The 16,030-nt window shown below is 41.1% G+C and overlaps 2 protein-coding genes across 2 annotated transcripts; both read right to left on the bottom strand.

Moving 5' to 3' along the window:
- Positions 1-535: 535 nt before the first annotated feature.
- On the bottom strand, positions 536-7,381 carry gipc1 (GIPC PDZ domain containing family, member 1). Its single transcript, XM_086085824.1, has 6 exons — positions 7,071-7,381; positions 6,813-6,998; positions 4,229-4,409; positions 4,018-4,130; positions 3,834-3,915; positions 536-3,449 (listed from the first exon to the last, which is right to left on the bottom strand). Exons 1-6 carry the CDS (start codon positions 7,362-7,364, stop codon positions 3,298-3,300), a joined length of 1,008 nt encoding a protein of 335 aa, XP_085941950.1. The 5' UTR covers positions 7,365-7,381; the 3' UTR covers positions 536-3,297.
- A 1,037-nt stretch (positions 7,382-8,418) lies between these two features.
- Positions 8,419-14,577, bottom strand: LOC147181304 (serine/threonine-protein kinase pim-3-like). Its single transcript, XM_086085802.1, has 8 exons — positions 14,360-14,577; positions 11,982-12,713; positions 11,320-11,414; positions 11,206-11,253; positions 10,733-10,957; positions 10,131-10,308; positions 9,774-9,947; positions 8,419-8,564 (listed from the first exon to the last, which is right to left on the bottom strand). Exons 1-8 carry the CDS (start codon positions 14,412-14,414, stop codon positions 8,473-8,475), a joined length of 1,599 nt encoding a protein of 532 aa, XP_085941928.1. The 5' UTR covers positions 14,415-14,577; the 3' UTR covers positions 8,419-8,472.
- Between the last annotated feature and the right edge of the window lie 1,453 nt (positions 14,578-16,030).

The following is a 16,030-nucleotide window of genomic DNA, read 5'->3' as shown; positions in this document are numbered from 1 at the left end:
TTTACAAATCTGCCTGCCAGTGAAGCTCGGAAATGGACAACAAAGCCTGAGCAGTATGCTTTCGTCAAACTTTAATTGAACCTGATCCACACAATGGTGACATTTAAGTAGCAGAAACGAGACTTAATTAAAATTAACAGTTACGACCTCAGAAAGAATTTACAATAGTTAACAGTGGCGATTTCTATTATGCGTGACGTGACGTGCGGCCACCCTGACCCTAACCCGGGCGGGGAGGGGTGGGGGTTGTCCTCCATTAGTTCCTAACCTATTCCCCGTTTTTGTATTTGGGCCAAAGAACAATGGTGAAAAGTGCATTGAGGAGATTCATGTAGTGCTTTGCCGCTCACTTGTGGTATCGAAAATTTGCAAGGAATTTTCCCTATTTGCAGTAAGTCTCACTTTTCAAACCCATAAAAATATATATCTAAGCTATACCCACAATATAGCTGGGGAATACTGCAATTTGGTCCATATGACGACCAAGATGGGGAGAAAAAGTGTGAAGGAAGAGAATGGAAAAACAACCACCTGGTTATGATTAGAACTGCAATATAATTGGACATGAAATGTGTCATACAAAGTCACGTTTGTTGTTAGCGTTCAGTAACATCATCTCCAAAATGTGAATGACAAAAAAGCTTCTTAATTCTCCTTCACTATCGAAACATATGCTGCCCACACAGACAAACATGTTTTTCCCCAAAACAGCAAGAAGACACATGACAGGAGTAGTTTCTAGTAACAGTAGACTTCCTCCTATATGTACTTAGATGTATTTAATAAAAATAAAAATAAAAAGGAAACGTTTTTGGCAACTTAACTTTCATTACTTCCACAGCACTGGGTCATGTTTAGAAAACACACAACCTCCTTCCAAACAAACATCACTTTGTATAAACACGCTAGCCAATGCCATTAAAAAAAAAAAAAAAAAAAACAGCATGGGAATTAAACTGCATCTCTGTCCCGAACAAAACAAGCAACCAAACACTGCCTTTTTACAATATATAGTGTAAATATGTAACACTGTTACCAAAAGTAATATGGCAGTCACCTTGATGACAACATGGAATGTGTGGAAAACTACACTTCTTACAACCTTTTTGAACACCCCACTTCCTCTTCTGTGGAAGTAAAATACAGCAAACAAAGAGCTAAGTTGAAAAAAAATAATAATAATAACATGCTTGAAAAAGAGCGAGTAGAGGGGCTCGGTACAACAACACTGCAGGTACAACGGAGCGTCTGTTGTAACGTCACCACGACTATGTAACATTAACTTTTGTGTTATCTGAGTGCAAAGGGGGTGGGGGGGCGACCAATATACAGCCCACCATGCAAGTCGAAAACAAAACAAAAAAACACATTTAAGACATGTTTAACCCTTGAAGGCCTGAAATGGCTGCATTAATAATTGCGCTGCTGTAGCGACGACAAACAGCATGCACGTTCACGAGGCTCATCTCCATGCTTACACACACATATTCCTTCATACCCACAAAGGAATGTTAGGGCCAAAACACTGAAAAGAACAAAAGAATTACACTGCTAGTCGTAGCTATATACGAATAAATGTATGTTTTCGGGGTTGAGAAAAAAAAAAAAAGGATCGTGGATTAAAGTTCAATTGTTTTAAAGGAAAAGTCACTAGTAATACTATGAAAATAAAGTATGTTTTTGAGAAAGTTATATTTCCAAGATTAAATGACTAATATTACAAAAATAAATTGTTATATTTGGGAATGTTTAAGATTTTTTTTTAGATTGAAGTTGTACATTTGAGAATGAAGTGGTATGCTTAAGAAAAACATTTAAGATTAAAGGATAACTATTACAAGCTACATTTTAAAAAATTCTATATGGACATTTAGCTTTTCTCAATTTATTATAGAAACTGTGTAACGTTCACCCGTTAAGGACAACTTCTTTCTTGCCAACTCGATGCTGCCTTACTTTACTTTTGGTTTCTTTTACATCAGGGGTGGGCAATCTCGGTCCTCAAGAGCCGGAGTCCTGCAGGTTTTGGAGGTTTCCCTCTTCCAACACAAGCTGATTCCAATCAACAGGATCTTTATCAGGCTTATGCAGAGCTTGCTGATGAGCTGATTATATATCAGCTGTGTTGGAGAAGGGAAACATCCAAAACCTGCAGGACTGCGGCCCTCCAGGACTGAGTTTGCCCACCCCTGTTTTAGATGGACGGGCCATTTATTTAGGTCTCAGCCGGCGATCAGGATTTTGAGGAGCCCTCAAAACACTGCCTACACGGGAACTCAGGAGTCGTTCACCATGTTGTGGTTTTTGGTCCGTTTTGGGCTTTTTTTTATGCAAGCTATTAAAAACAAGGAAGCGGGAAATGAAGGTAATTCTACAAGAATAAAATCATATCTTTAAAAATATATATATAAAAACAGATTTCTTAGATTAAAGTCAAATCTTTACCATTTAATTCTCACATTACAACTTCTATCTCTTGAAATAAATGTGGCCCAATTTACTGTCAGGAGTTTTTCCAGCTGCAACTTGGCAAATGTTTTGTCTTAAGAGCAAAAATTGGAGTAATGAGCGCTAGCTATAGCAGTAGTGAGCATCGCCACAAGCAGCAGTTTGGCATATAGTGAACTTTTTATTTTAACACAAATGGTAGCAACAGATGCGGAGTATTCAACAACACTCAGTCAAACTATCTTTATCCTCTGCAAAAAACAACTAATATTTTTACAACTTCTTTTCAATGCTTTACTGTGTTACATCATCAAATCTACGTGTATTACATCTATATGTCTTGCACTGTAGAGAGAATCAATGTTCATTGAATCATCATGGCGCAAACTGTATAATTCCTTACATTCTATTAAATTTATATTACTGTATGCAGGGTTTTTTTTGGGGGGGGGGGGACTTAAATTGAACAATGGAACTTCCAAATATGATTTGAGATTCATCTTGAAAGAAAACGACAATTACTATAAATGTTCACTAACAGCTCAAAACTACAGCTGCTGTCGAAATATTATAATTATAATAGTAATTATTTTGACTTTGCAGGATGGCCCTAATACTCCTTCGTGAATGGGAACCACAGTAAGACGAGTTAGAAAAATAAAAGCACTTCATCGCTTGCTTTCTATCACTGAGAGAATATTTGCCAGGCAAGTCTCTTCCAATGACAAAATAAACAGCAGCAGTATACACTATAGTGAATAAAAACAAACCCTTTTGTGCAGAGTTTCCAAGTAGTGACCACACACACATACACACAAGTCTGTCGGGTTCCGCAAAGTCACATGCGGCTCACACCCTTCCGACCTTCGCGTCGCCGATGGCGCCCCACACGTCGAAGACAAACTCATCCGGGAAGGCGAAGTCTCCCAGCGTCTCGTCGAGAGCCTCTGCAAACTCGTCGGGGTTCTTTTTGTCCTTTCCCAGCTCCACCATGGTGGCCGCTGGAGGGAGAAGTTAAGAATTACAGTAAGAGTTGCAAAATTAATGGAATTTAAGATGAAATATGTCAATGGGAAACAACAGGAACTCATGAGAGTTAATAGCAATAAAACAGGAATTTACTAAATTTTAGGACGGCTCTAAAGGATGTGAACAACATGCGTTCACGACAACACACCAAAGCTGCTACACTGCTAGCATGACTTGACAATTCCTTCTTTTAAACTTTTGCTGCCAAGTGGAGTTAAATAACCAGCCAAGAAACTATAATAGTCTCCCATTCAGAGAGAATGCATGTGTTTCCCTGAGCCTCTTCAACAAATTCCAATTGGAGCACCACGATTTCACACTGACACCAGTTCAAGTAATCCATGTACTGTACATACCCAGCTCGCTGTCTCTGATGCCCATGTAGCTCTCCAGCAGGTCATCTACCTTCTCAATGGCTTTTTCTTCAAAAGCAGAGGGCTGGGGGGAGACGGGGGACAAACAAAACAACACACACTGAAGACTCATCATTTCGAAAAATTTCAACTGATGAAGAGTCCACAGTTCAGTACGGGAGCTCACCACTTCCTCTACGGTAGCCGGACCCTTGGAGCGCAGCCGCAAGGTTCCCCTGCCGGTGCCCAGCTGGACCCCCGACGATGACCTGGAGCCTCCAGACCGCTGGCTGATCATATCTTCACGCAGCCAGCCAACAGTCAAATTACAAATACAATACACCAATGGGAAGATAAATTGCACAACCGGTGACATTTTGGTTCCTCGCACACCGTACCGAAGGCTTTGAGCGGCTCCACCAGCTTGATGGTGAAGTCCTTGCCCTTGGGCAGCTCCTTGAGCATCTTGGCCACCTCGTAGTGTCGACAGCCAATTAGGCGATGGCCGTTGATGGACTCGATCATGTCGCCCACGTTGATCACTTGTATCTGGTGGATGATGCTGCCCTCGCGGATTCTCTGGAGGAGTGGAGCGTGGGGTCATATTTCAACAGAAACTAAACATATATACACACACTGCTGCTCAAAGGTTTGTAACAGGTGTTGGTTTAGCATTTCAATGCATTGTTCTTCTTTTTTTTTTAATCAATTGTGTAGTCAAAACTAAATTTAAAAAAAAATGTGGTCAATTCATGTAGGTGCAAAAGTAAGTGAACCCTGAGCTGCATTGCTTGCAAACAAGCAGTTAAGTAGGATCAGGTAGGACAAATTGGTAGCTAAACTAACCACTGAAATGGACCAATGAAATGAGAGATTTAGCAAAGAAATTGTGCATCACTGACTGAAACAGAGACAAAACCACATCACTTTAGTCTCACCCAGGTCAACCCATACAGGTCAGTCATGCTGAGGAAGACAAATCTCAGGGGACCTCAGGAAGTGGGTAGTGACAGCACATCTGTCTGGGGAAAGCTATAAAGTCATCTAAAAAAAATAGAGCTTCAACATTCTATTGTGAAGCAGATCATCTGCAAGTAGAGAACACTGAAAATGACTACAATCCAACCTAGAAGTGGATGACCTTCTAAAAATATCAGCAAGACCCACAAGAAATTATAATTCAGGTAAAAAGCCAACTAGAAACATCACATCAAGGGATTTGCAGTCCTCTTTTGCTGCATCGGGAGCACACGTGCATGCTTCAACAATCAGAAGAAAAGGCTTTCATGGAAGGCTTGCTAAGTAGAAGCCTCTGCTCACAAAAAAAGATCAAAGCTGCCCATCTCAACTTTGCCAGAGAGTACCTGGACAAACCTGAAGCTTTTTGGAAGTCCCGTCTGTGGACAGATGAGTCCAAAATTGAACTAAAACAGTCATGTTTGGTGAAAAGTCAACACTGCATACCAGCAAAAGAACCTTCACCCTACAGTGAAGCATGGGGGTGAGAATGTTAAATTCTGGGCTGGCTTTTCATCCTCAGGACCTGGACAACTCCACATAATCCAGGGAATCATGAATTCAGAGGAATATTGTGAAATCCTGGAACATAACCTGAAAGCCGTCTTTGTGAAGTTACATCCTGGTCGACGATGGATCGTGCAACGTGACAATAATCCAAAGCATTCCAGCAATACAACCACGGAATGTCTGAAGAACAACAAGATTCATGTTCTGGACGTGCCCAGTCAAAATCCTGACTTAAATTCTTTGGCGGACCTGAAGCGGGCAGTTTATGCTAGACGCCCATCCAACCTCTCTCAACTGGCTGCATTTTGCAAGGAAGAGTGACAAAAATCCCCCAAAGTAGATGTGAAAGACTGATAAGTCACTAAAGAAAGTGTTTGGATGAAGTTCTCTTTGCAAAAGGAGTTGCAATGTCTGATTAAGTGAGAGGTTCACATACTTTTGCACCCACGAAATCAGAGTTTTGGTCAAGAATGAATGACATTATTATTTTTGTTCAAGTCTATTATTTTCAATGTCAGCATTTGGATATGACTAAACATTTAATCAGGTAATTTTTATACAAAAAAATCGGACCATGCTTGCAGGGTTCACAAACTTTTGAGCAGCACACACACACACTTTAAAATCATTTTTTAATAAAGTAAAAACATTTTATGTAACATTGTCAATAAATTTAAGCACCATGCTGTAGAAAGCGTTATAAGCTTAATTCATTTACCAAAATATTTAATTATTTGATATAATTTTGAGTAGGATACTCAAATATTCAATAGTTGCATCCCTACAACCCCTCCATTATATTTTTAGGGTTTAGATAAACCCTTTGTTTCAGCTCGCTGGGATTTAACCCACAAAAAAACTGCTCAACTCAAATGACGCCATTGATTAGCAAATATGCTCCTCAAAAAATAAAGTTATTTCAAGCCTTGTTCAGATGTTTCAGTGGGCTTTCTAACATTTTTGTACTTACATCTTGCAGCAAAAACCATCATAGCATCAGAGGATGTCATTCGTCTATCAAAAAGTTTTGTTGTTTTAAATATGGGTGCTTTTGGAAATTCTTAACCTAACCTCAAAGCTCAACTGTTCCAGTAGGCTTTTCCACACTGAGTATTTGAGCCCTGTACATCAGCCGACACACTGCAACAGAAAACTCCGACAGTGTGTCATGTTTTGAGGCTCCTTAAACAGTATTGTAATGTACCACTTTAATTAAAACATAAAATGTTTGTCAAGGAAGAAGCCGGTTGCAACAAAACTAAAAAACAAATGTGACTTTGTATGCCTGAGTGTTCAATTCTCGCAACACAAATTCATGTATTTAATTTCACAAGATGTTTAAGTTATTGAATTTTCCAATGGTGGATGAATGACAGATGTGCTTTCAGGTTGCTGATGCACCAGTTTTGTGGGATCTTAAACTTCACTGCAAAAGTGTTTTCAAAAGTGCCTCACCTTGATGAAAGCATAACCGGCTCCATTGTCAGTGATGGTCAAGCCGAGTGCATCCTCCCCTTTGAACACTTCAATTTCTTTCTTTTGGCCTTTAATGTGGGCAAAGATAAAGTCTTCTAAGCCAATCTGGCCTCCCAACAGTTTGTCCATGTCCACCTTATGGGTGTTCAACGTGCAAAACATCACCTGTGGAAGAAGAGTAAATATGGTAATGTTGCTAAGGTCTTCATGATATAAAGTGTCTGGTCGGCGACTCACCTCAGCCGGAGGGATCCCGAAGGCTTCGGCGATCTTGGCGTAGAGCTCCCGCACGTTGCTGAAGCCCTCGATGCGACCGGTGGGGCTGCCGTGCGCCAGCTGCGTGTGGAAGATGAGACGTGGCCGCATGCTGCTGGGCGGCGGGGGCAAACCCTCCGAGGTGGCCCCCTCTCCTAAGCCCACCATGCCACCTCCGTCCAAACCGTCCACATTGAGACCGGCGCGGATGGGCTCCGCTTCCTCATTTTCCACCAAGGGGGACGCCTTCTTCCTTCTTCCCAGACCCAGAGGCATAGTAGTCTTTCTGGGAGGGGGCGTTGTTTGGACAGTGGTGGTCCTATGAGCAGGTGGGTTGGGGGTGTACGTCACAGTGGGACTGTGGTGCTTCAGACGAGCTCGAGAGCTGTCTTAACGCGCCAGGGTGTGGATCCACAAATCCACACATCAGAAAAGTGGAAGAGAAGTCCAGTGGGGGAGCCGTGGGGGGGTCGTCAACTACAAAAAAAAAAATGAAAGGGACGGGGAATATGTTCACTTTGGTGCATAAACACCCCAAGGGCACATTGGAGTCATCGGTGCTTCTTTGCGAGCATTATAATTCCATTTATTTGCACAATAAACTGCTTTTTCCTCACCTGTCTTGTCACAGCTAGCACGCTAACTAGCAAGAGTAGCGCCAGCGGCTTTAAAATGAAAAAGTCTGACTTGTAGATTAAAAATAAACAAATTGCAACTGACGCTCTCATTAAAATTTGTCATTTAATAGTTAATTGTGAACAGAGTGCGGTTAAAACAGGACAGGACAATCAAGTCTTACCCAAGCAGGAGTTTTTAGCCAAGTGTCGTTAGCGAGTGGAACAGCAAGTCCTGAGGTGAAGTTGTCAAAAAAAATAAGATCGACAAACGAAACCGTCAGAGTTGCACCACCCGGCTAACAGTTATAGTTGCTCTCGGTGGGGTTTAAAAGCGAGAGATAAACGGCAGGTGTGTTCACTTGGCGTGCTGGTATGCCGCTGTAGATGGTTAGCATTAGCTTTCCAGCCCGGATAGGGGTGGAGCAATGATGCGTCCACGTTCACTCGGAAAAATGAACGCATTAAGGGTTAGAGCCATGACGCCTTCAAGTTGACTCGGAAACATGAATGGCCATATCTCGACTCTCAATATTTTTACATGGATCACGACAGTTCAAACGTTTAATGATACGTGTAGTTATGCCAGCATAAATACTTGATTGCACCAAATTTTAGATCGGGTATGTCCTCTTTCTTGGCTTCATGTAAAAAAAAAAATTTTTTTTTTTTTAAAGATTCCACACCAATCAGCTGTTCATGGTTGCCTGTTCAAGTTTCAATACACTGGCAAAAGTCTTTCTACTTCTTTTCAGGGCACATCAGTGGAATCAGAGGAGCCACGGATGCCACTGCATCTGCTCCAAGGTGGCTCGCTGGTCCATGTCTGACGTCAAGCAAATCCATAAGAAGTCTTTGCAATCTGAACGGGGAGCAAAAAAAGAGTGCTGTCATAGACCTTTTCATAATGTTTGTAAACAATAGAGGCCTGGGTACTTCGGGTTGGCAAAAAAAAAGATTGACTACCACTGACTTAAACTGAAAACAATGTGCTTGGGGTTGCGCAATATAGAAATACCCATTTTAAATACTCCTTATGCATGTTTTAATTTACAGCAATCGTTTTTTTAAGGTCTTTCAACACATTTTTGAAATAATACGAAGACATTTAAAACATAATTAATTGAGAGAGCAATAACAATAGACGAGACAAAAATATTGTACAGGGTTATAATGTGCCGACCGCTGTCTTTTCAGTAAACGAATCCTATTTTTTTCCCAAACTTATCATCTCGCAATATATAATTAGAGTACATTAATAATCATCTCCAAAATCATGCATTAAAAAAAAACTGCAGCCATTTAAAAAACGTGCACTTGAAATACAGTAGTTCCTGTTTTCATTCATCCTCTTTCAAATTAAATGTCAAACATAATAGTGTGTCTCTATCTAGTGGCTGACAGTGGAAGTACATCCAAAATAAATGAGGGCAAGCACAAATATTCGACAAATAGCGGGACCTGTGATAGAGAATTTACTGCACACTAAAAGGCATTTTCCTCCTCAATTAAAAATTAAATAAGGAGGGCGAGGGGGTCGTGGGGGAAGCTGGGGCTGTGGGCCAGTGGGGTGCCTGGCGGGCCTGCCGTGCCCCGTCCTGCTGAAAATGAATCCAGTAACACCTGTGGCTGAGGAGGTTAAATTGAATGGATGTTACGTTGTTAAATAGTGCAGAAAAGATCGCAAGACTGTCTTGAGGCACAGTAGTCACTTCTAAAGGGACAAACTGGGAACCAAAGTGTCATATCATAGGGTTTGTGGGGGACATTTATTTACTATAGGTATGTATGAAATGTTTGCTTGGGCTGCCTTTCATGTAATTTAGGAATACATGGCTAGCTAGCTAGCTAGCTAAAGTCAGCTCTTATAGCACGCTAACTAAATATGACATTAATTCAAGCAACGCAAAAATCAATTAGCCAGTCCCTCAACTATTATGTTATGTCAAAATATCCACCACACCTGATTTTGAATCAACATACTGGTTGAAATGTAAATGCAGGCCAATGTTTTGTCCCCCATTTAAAACAAACATGAAAAGGTCTATCAAGAGCTGCAGAAATAGCTTACCTTGAGATAGTACCCGGTTCAACGTGAGGCCCTTAAAGAGGAACATGAGCGTGTCAAAACGTTCGGTTCCATCCAGCAATTCGAAGAGCAGCGCGCCGAGTTGCCAAACGGTGGCCGGGCCGGCTTTGTACGGCCGCTTGAAGACGTATTCTGGAGGGGCGTAGCGTAAGGTTCCTGTAAGAAAAGTACAACAAATATTTTGGGGCATATCTCGTAAGATTATTCTGAGCGATTATCCCGTTCTGTCTGTCATGTGGTGAGTAAAGGATTTTTTTACCCACTGATTAAAATGAACAAACGCCCGATTATCGGATATCTCTAGAGATTATCCTGAGTGATTATCCAGTCCTGCTTTACCGGCATATTCTCGATAGGGTTCCTCGTTTACGAAGCAGCTGCAGCCGAAGTCTATGAGGCGTACTCGGGGGAGGCTGAAGGTAGCTTCCAACAAGATGTTCCTCTGCTTCAGGTCCCGATGGAAAACGTTGACGGCGTGCATTTTGATGGCGGCGTCCACCAGCTGCTTCATTATGTTCTGACAAACACAAACAAGGAGACATTTTGTGATCATGTTGCTGGGTAGTCTTGTGGAAGAAGTGGCTCGAACTAATGTGTTCAGTTAAGATTTGCTTTCATTCAGCAGTATATATTATTTTGTTTATATTGTTAATGGACAATGATATCCAACAGGAACCGCTACTCTAGCAAGTATTCCAGTTTTAGCTACATCTTCCAAACAAAATGTGTGGCTATAAATATGTCCAAATTGGAGGCAGCAGCTTGGCCCATTTTGAGATTTTTCACTCAACCTTTAGGATGGACCATTGTTGAATGTAGGCTGAGCTATGTGAACCACTACACTTTCAAGGATCCCGCTTTTAACAGGCAGATGAAATGTCATGTGTCTCCGGTTTGAAGGAGCTGTTTGACAGTACTGTACGAGAAGTCAGTTTCTTTACCTTCGCTTCATACTCCTCTAACGGACCGAGCTTGTATTTGGTTCTGAAAGTGAAGAGGTCCACAGAAGGTACGGGCCTCTCCATGACCAGGACCAGCTCTTTCTCCAGGTCGTACGTGTCCAACAGCAGGACGACTGCAGAGGAGCCGTCAGCGTTCTTTAACGAGGACGCTTGCAGCATGAGCCATGCTTCTAACGGCACCTTCTGGACCTTTCCGTTGATGTACTATGGAAAAAGAAATATTATCCAGTGTCAGGGTTTTAAAATGCACATTTAACTAATCTTTCCCAACAAATTCATAATGCAAGCGGGATCAAAATGAAGTACAAAAACAGAAATAGATTGTTTTGTAATTTCAGTAAATGAGCTGTATCCAGAAGGGCGTTGGCCGTCTGTGAAAACCACTCTGATTGGCTGTTAGCTAGCGAATATAATTCATGAGATAGAAGTGAACAATGAGACTAATTACTTACCAAAAAGACGCTCTCCACTTTTTCTATGGGGATGTATTTGATGGCCACCTACGGGGATGGACTCTTATAGTTAGTGAGTATCCTATGAGAAATAATTGTGTTTGTAACACTTACTGGAAAATAGTCACTTTTCCTGTATCCAGCATACACCGATCCGAAACCTCCTTCTCCAAGCTTCTCCAGTTGCTGATACTTCTGCACAAACAATGCTGCCAACACAAAATTGGATTTGGCTTTGTTTACCTTGGAACAGACAAATTGATTTTTTTCTTTTGGGGGGGGGGGGGGGGAATACAAACGATTATGCTAATGGCTATGCGGCACTTATCTGGTTCAGTCTGGATTTCGATTTTTCCAGAGCCTGTATTTACTGACTAACTGGCTGACTGATTGATCTATGATTTAGAGACTTCAATTGAAACCACACTTGATTGGTAGAGTTTTGTGACGTTGTCATGGCGAATGCTTAAAAGACTGCAAGTCAAAAGTGTAAGGTAAAAACTCCAATTGAGATACATAAACTGATTTTCATATTAATTCATGACTCATTTGCCTTCATTTTAGCGCAACATGTAAGACCAAAACCGTTATGTATAATAAATCTGCTATTTTGTATTCTCCTACACATCAATGTATTGATTGTGTTTGTTAAAAGAATACATGGGATTTGTCATGTTTTACATGCATAATCACAATAATGAGGAGGGGGGAGGGGAATTTGCAATTGGATTATTTTTCAAAATCCTAAATCCAGAGCTCTGATGATCTGAACTTACTTCGGGTGGTGTCGGCCTGTTGCAAGGCGGGCGGGCAGCAGGGACAGGCCGGGATGGTGGCGGCCTTCTGGGCGACATTCTTGACAGGCTGCCTGGTTTGCTTTTGGGTTTCCGCTTTCGTGCTGGACTTCCTTTTGGTGGTCAGCTTGGCCAGCAGAGCTTTGACGGACACCTCGCCGACTTCCACCTGCGGCTTCTTTGCGACGACGGCCACTTCGGGTTTTCCGCTGTATTTGCTGTTTAGGACTTTTGCCAGCAGGGCCTTGACAGACAACTCGGTGGTGGGTTCCTTGGCGAGGTTCTCCGGTTTGGTGTTGGACTTGCGTCTAGGCCTTTTAGCAGGCAACGGTTTGGCTGAGACCTCGGTGACGTCGAGTCCTTGCCCTTTTGTGGGGGACTCTGGTTTTGCTGCTGCTTTTCGTTTACTAGTCCTTTTGACCTGAAGAACGCTCGCCTCGGAAGCTTCCGTTCTCTGCTCCTTGGGGCGGGCGTCTTGTTTTGGGGTGGTCTGCCACTTGGTCTTCTTGACCAACACCGCCTTCTGGGACGTCTGCTCTTTGGTCTCCGGTATAGTTTGCGCCGCCTCGAGTGGCGGCTGTTTGGGTTCGGCAACAATTGGGATGGTGCCACAGAACCTCCTCATGGCCATTGCTCCATTTCTGATGTTCTTGGTGTCAGGTTTCAACAGCACGCAGCCTTCCATAAAGGGGGTGAAGTCTCTGGTCTCTGTGACTAATAGAAAAAAGCAATCATTAAAAACAGCAGTGCCTTGAAATATGATTTGAATACCGTATCTTCTGTGAACCCTTTCTCCATTGAAATTAACACAACAGTTGAATTGCTAGAGAGAGAGAGAGAGTTATATATAATTATATATTTTAAAATGAACTCATTCACTGCCATTGACGGCTATAGACGTCAAAAATTCATTGAAACTTTTTCTATTAGCTTAACTTTTTTTTCACTTTTGTTAACAAGAGTATAAATACCTAGACTTTTTTTTTTTGTATTTAGAACAGATATAAAATGTGTGATTAATCGTGAGTTAACTATTGAAATCATGCGATTACTTACAATTAAAAATCTTAATAGCCTGTCGCCCCTAATTTTTAATAATGTTTTATTTTTATTTTTATGAATTTATGGCAGTGAATGAGGTAAAATATATAGCTAATAGTTTTTCTCCGTTTGTTTGGCTCATTTTTTGAAAGAGAACGGTCTACTCTGACTTTTGATCTCTTGGTATATCTGCCTTGTGTAGTAGCTTTAGAGTTGTTTTGTGTTAACCTTTTGTCTTTCGAACCCTTCTCTTGTGGCCCTCTGCCTATCAAGTAAATGAAGCTCCGCAAATTATTGCTTGCTTGCTTGCTGTCGTTCTGGATATGTGCATGCATGTCCGCCACTCTTGGCCTCTCTTCACTGAGATGTTATTACCCTGGCCACCGCACTGGATAATGTCTGGAAGCGCCCCTGCTACTTGTACATAACCATTTGCAAAGATGCACTGAGACACTTTGAGGCATATACGAAAACATTGGCAGTTTGATGAAATCAATGAGAAGTGGCATTCTGTTGTCAACGACTGCAAGGTGGTTTTGGGGTTTGCCCATGGTATTTTGAAAATGTCATTTCTGTTTCGAGAAATGAGCCAAGCAATGGAGAACAACTGTATTTGTGGAACATTACTCGTTATATACGTAGCTGCAATATATATATTGCATAATGGCATGTCTACAATTGTCTTGTCTCTAAATGCATATTATTTATGGTTTTAATATATATTTTTTTTTAAATATTTGAACACTTTAAAATTTGGTATTGCACAACAGTTCATTACAATGTTATTTCCACATGTGTATTTGCAGATTTGTTTTACATATATTATTGTATTAGTATTATGTTTTAATGTTAGTTTTAAAATGCTTTATATTCGTAAAATCAGGTGTGTGTGTGTGTTTTTGGCACAGAACTCTGCGCCATGTCATCAAATTGCAGATTTTTGATTTTCCATATGCTTTTGTTTGCCATTTTAAATTATATATAAAACTTTAAATGCTTCACACTTTGAAAATTGGGTTGCATTTTGCACAGCATTCTGTACCGTGTTCATTTGCACGAGCAGGTTATGCAACGTTACCATATGTCTTTCGGATATTTTGTAAGACGAAATGATTATAAAATACCACTAGAAAGTGTTTTTTTCATTCATTTTTACATATGACCCTATTTCTATTTCTGTATGTCCTCACAATGTTCCCGATCCTAAATATGAAAACGTATGAAGAACATGTTTCTCCAATGCAACTTTGAAGAACGCCTTTAAAGTGCAAGCACGTCCGTCCGTTACTTATTTGATGCATTTGTTATTTATAACTCACCAGGGTGGATGTTAGTGGGCAGAAATGGAAACGGGTGAAACTTGTCCACGTTCATGTTGTTGCTGTTGCCTGCAGATAGCTATATGCTGTTCAGCTTATTTCCTGAGTGTAAACATGCAGCCCCTTGCACATAATGCAGAGACTGTGTTTTAGAGGCTTGTGCTCTGCGCGCGTGTTGGAGCCGAGTCATAAAGGCGCTGCGATCACAAACACGTCAAAGGCGCTATGCGGCCCGGCGGGACTCGAACAAGGGCCCGACGGGCGTGACACAAGCTGGCGACTTAAACCGGCGGCGAGCACGACCTTCAGAAACCAATCCACTTTGGACAAAGACATGAAGCGCCGTCACCTTTTCTCGACGCGGTGCGCTTGTGAGCTTTGCGCAAGCTGTTATTGACGTTCCAATCAAAGTGTTCAAGTGTGTGCGATGTGCTTTATCAGAGGCTGTTTTAATCAAACATCTGTGCTTATTACAAAAAAAAAAAGTCAACGGCACGATCTGCCTATTGTGCAGGCGAGATGGACACTTTATTAGGTACACCTGCTCATGCTCACGCAAAAGCCTTAGTATGCTACAAGTCACGTGGGCCCAACTAATTCAATCAACAAAACATTGTTTTCATAAATGTAAATAATCCGTTCCAGCACCCCTCCAAAACAATTAAAAACTTTATAAAACTAATTTAAGAACGAAAAGAAAGAAAAATAGCATCCTTTTTTTTTTTCTTAAGAGCTCAGTATTGTTCATTCGGTAATTTTACCGATTTGACATGTCATTATCATTGCTTTTTTTTCTTCTTTTTTTTTGTGGGTGAGTATGTGCACGTGCGTGTGCGTGAATGTGTGTGCGTGTGTACTCATTAGTTCACCTAAAACCTATTAAAAATCCCATACCGTTCCCCCAAGTCGAATACCCCAGAATCCAGCCAGAGTCGTGAGGTCGCCAGGAGACCCGAGGAAGGACCAAAGAAAAGAAAGGAAAGTGAAAAGAAAGAAAAATAGCATCCTATTGTGCTTCATAAAAAAACATACGTTAATGGCGATTGAAATTGGATGTTAAGAATGCAACAGTTTGTGTGTCATGATTAAATGAATTGCGGCTCCTTCTGGTGTGAGCAACTTGGCCACCAGGGGTAGCATAATACAGTCATTCAGGCAGAAACAACACTTTCACAACTATCGTAAGTAACTTATGAAGCTGTGGGGCACCGTTTATGTGCTCAGTTTGAATTGGATGTTGAAGTGTGAATTAATAAAGAAAGCAACAACAACAACAAAACTTATTACGCCGTAGTAATGGTAGCTGTTTTTTTTTTGTAGAGGATAAAGAATACACTCCAGTGAGTATTGCTATACTGTCTGTCTATGTGTGTTGCTGCACTTAAAACGTTATAACACTGCCACCACCATTTATGCTGTTTCAAATGATGTGCTAGCATTCAGCTAGCAGATGGTAAAGTTGATTAAAATGCACAATTTGAAATTCTTGTTTTTTTTGTTTAGTTTGAAAGTCAACTTCTGCTGGGAGTGCCATTAAGTCAAGTCATCTTTATTTATAGTAAAGCCTCTTTTTTAAGAATTGTATACTATCTGCTAGACTGCTGCTCATTGTGGAGTTTAGCCGTTTGCATCTTCTCTACATGTTTACATTTAAAAGGAAACCCGCAGGGT

This window comes from Leptonotus elevatus, chromosome 1, assembly GCF_054856555.1.
Source record: "Leptonotus elevatus isolate MCC_2025b chromosome 1, RoL_Lele_1.0, whole genome shotgun sequence".
NCBI classification, from domain to species: domain Eukaryota; kingdom Metazoa; phylum Chordata; class Actinopteri; order Syngnathiformes; family Syngnathidae; genus Leptonotus; species Leptonotus elevatus.
Note: the sequence above shows the minus strand (reverse complement) of the source record. Positions and strands in the feature narration are given on the sequence as shown.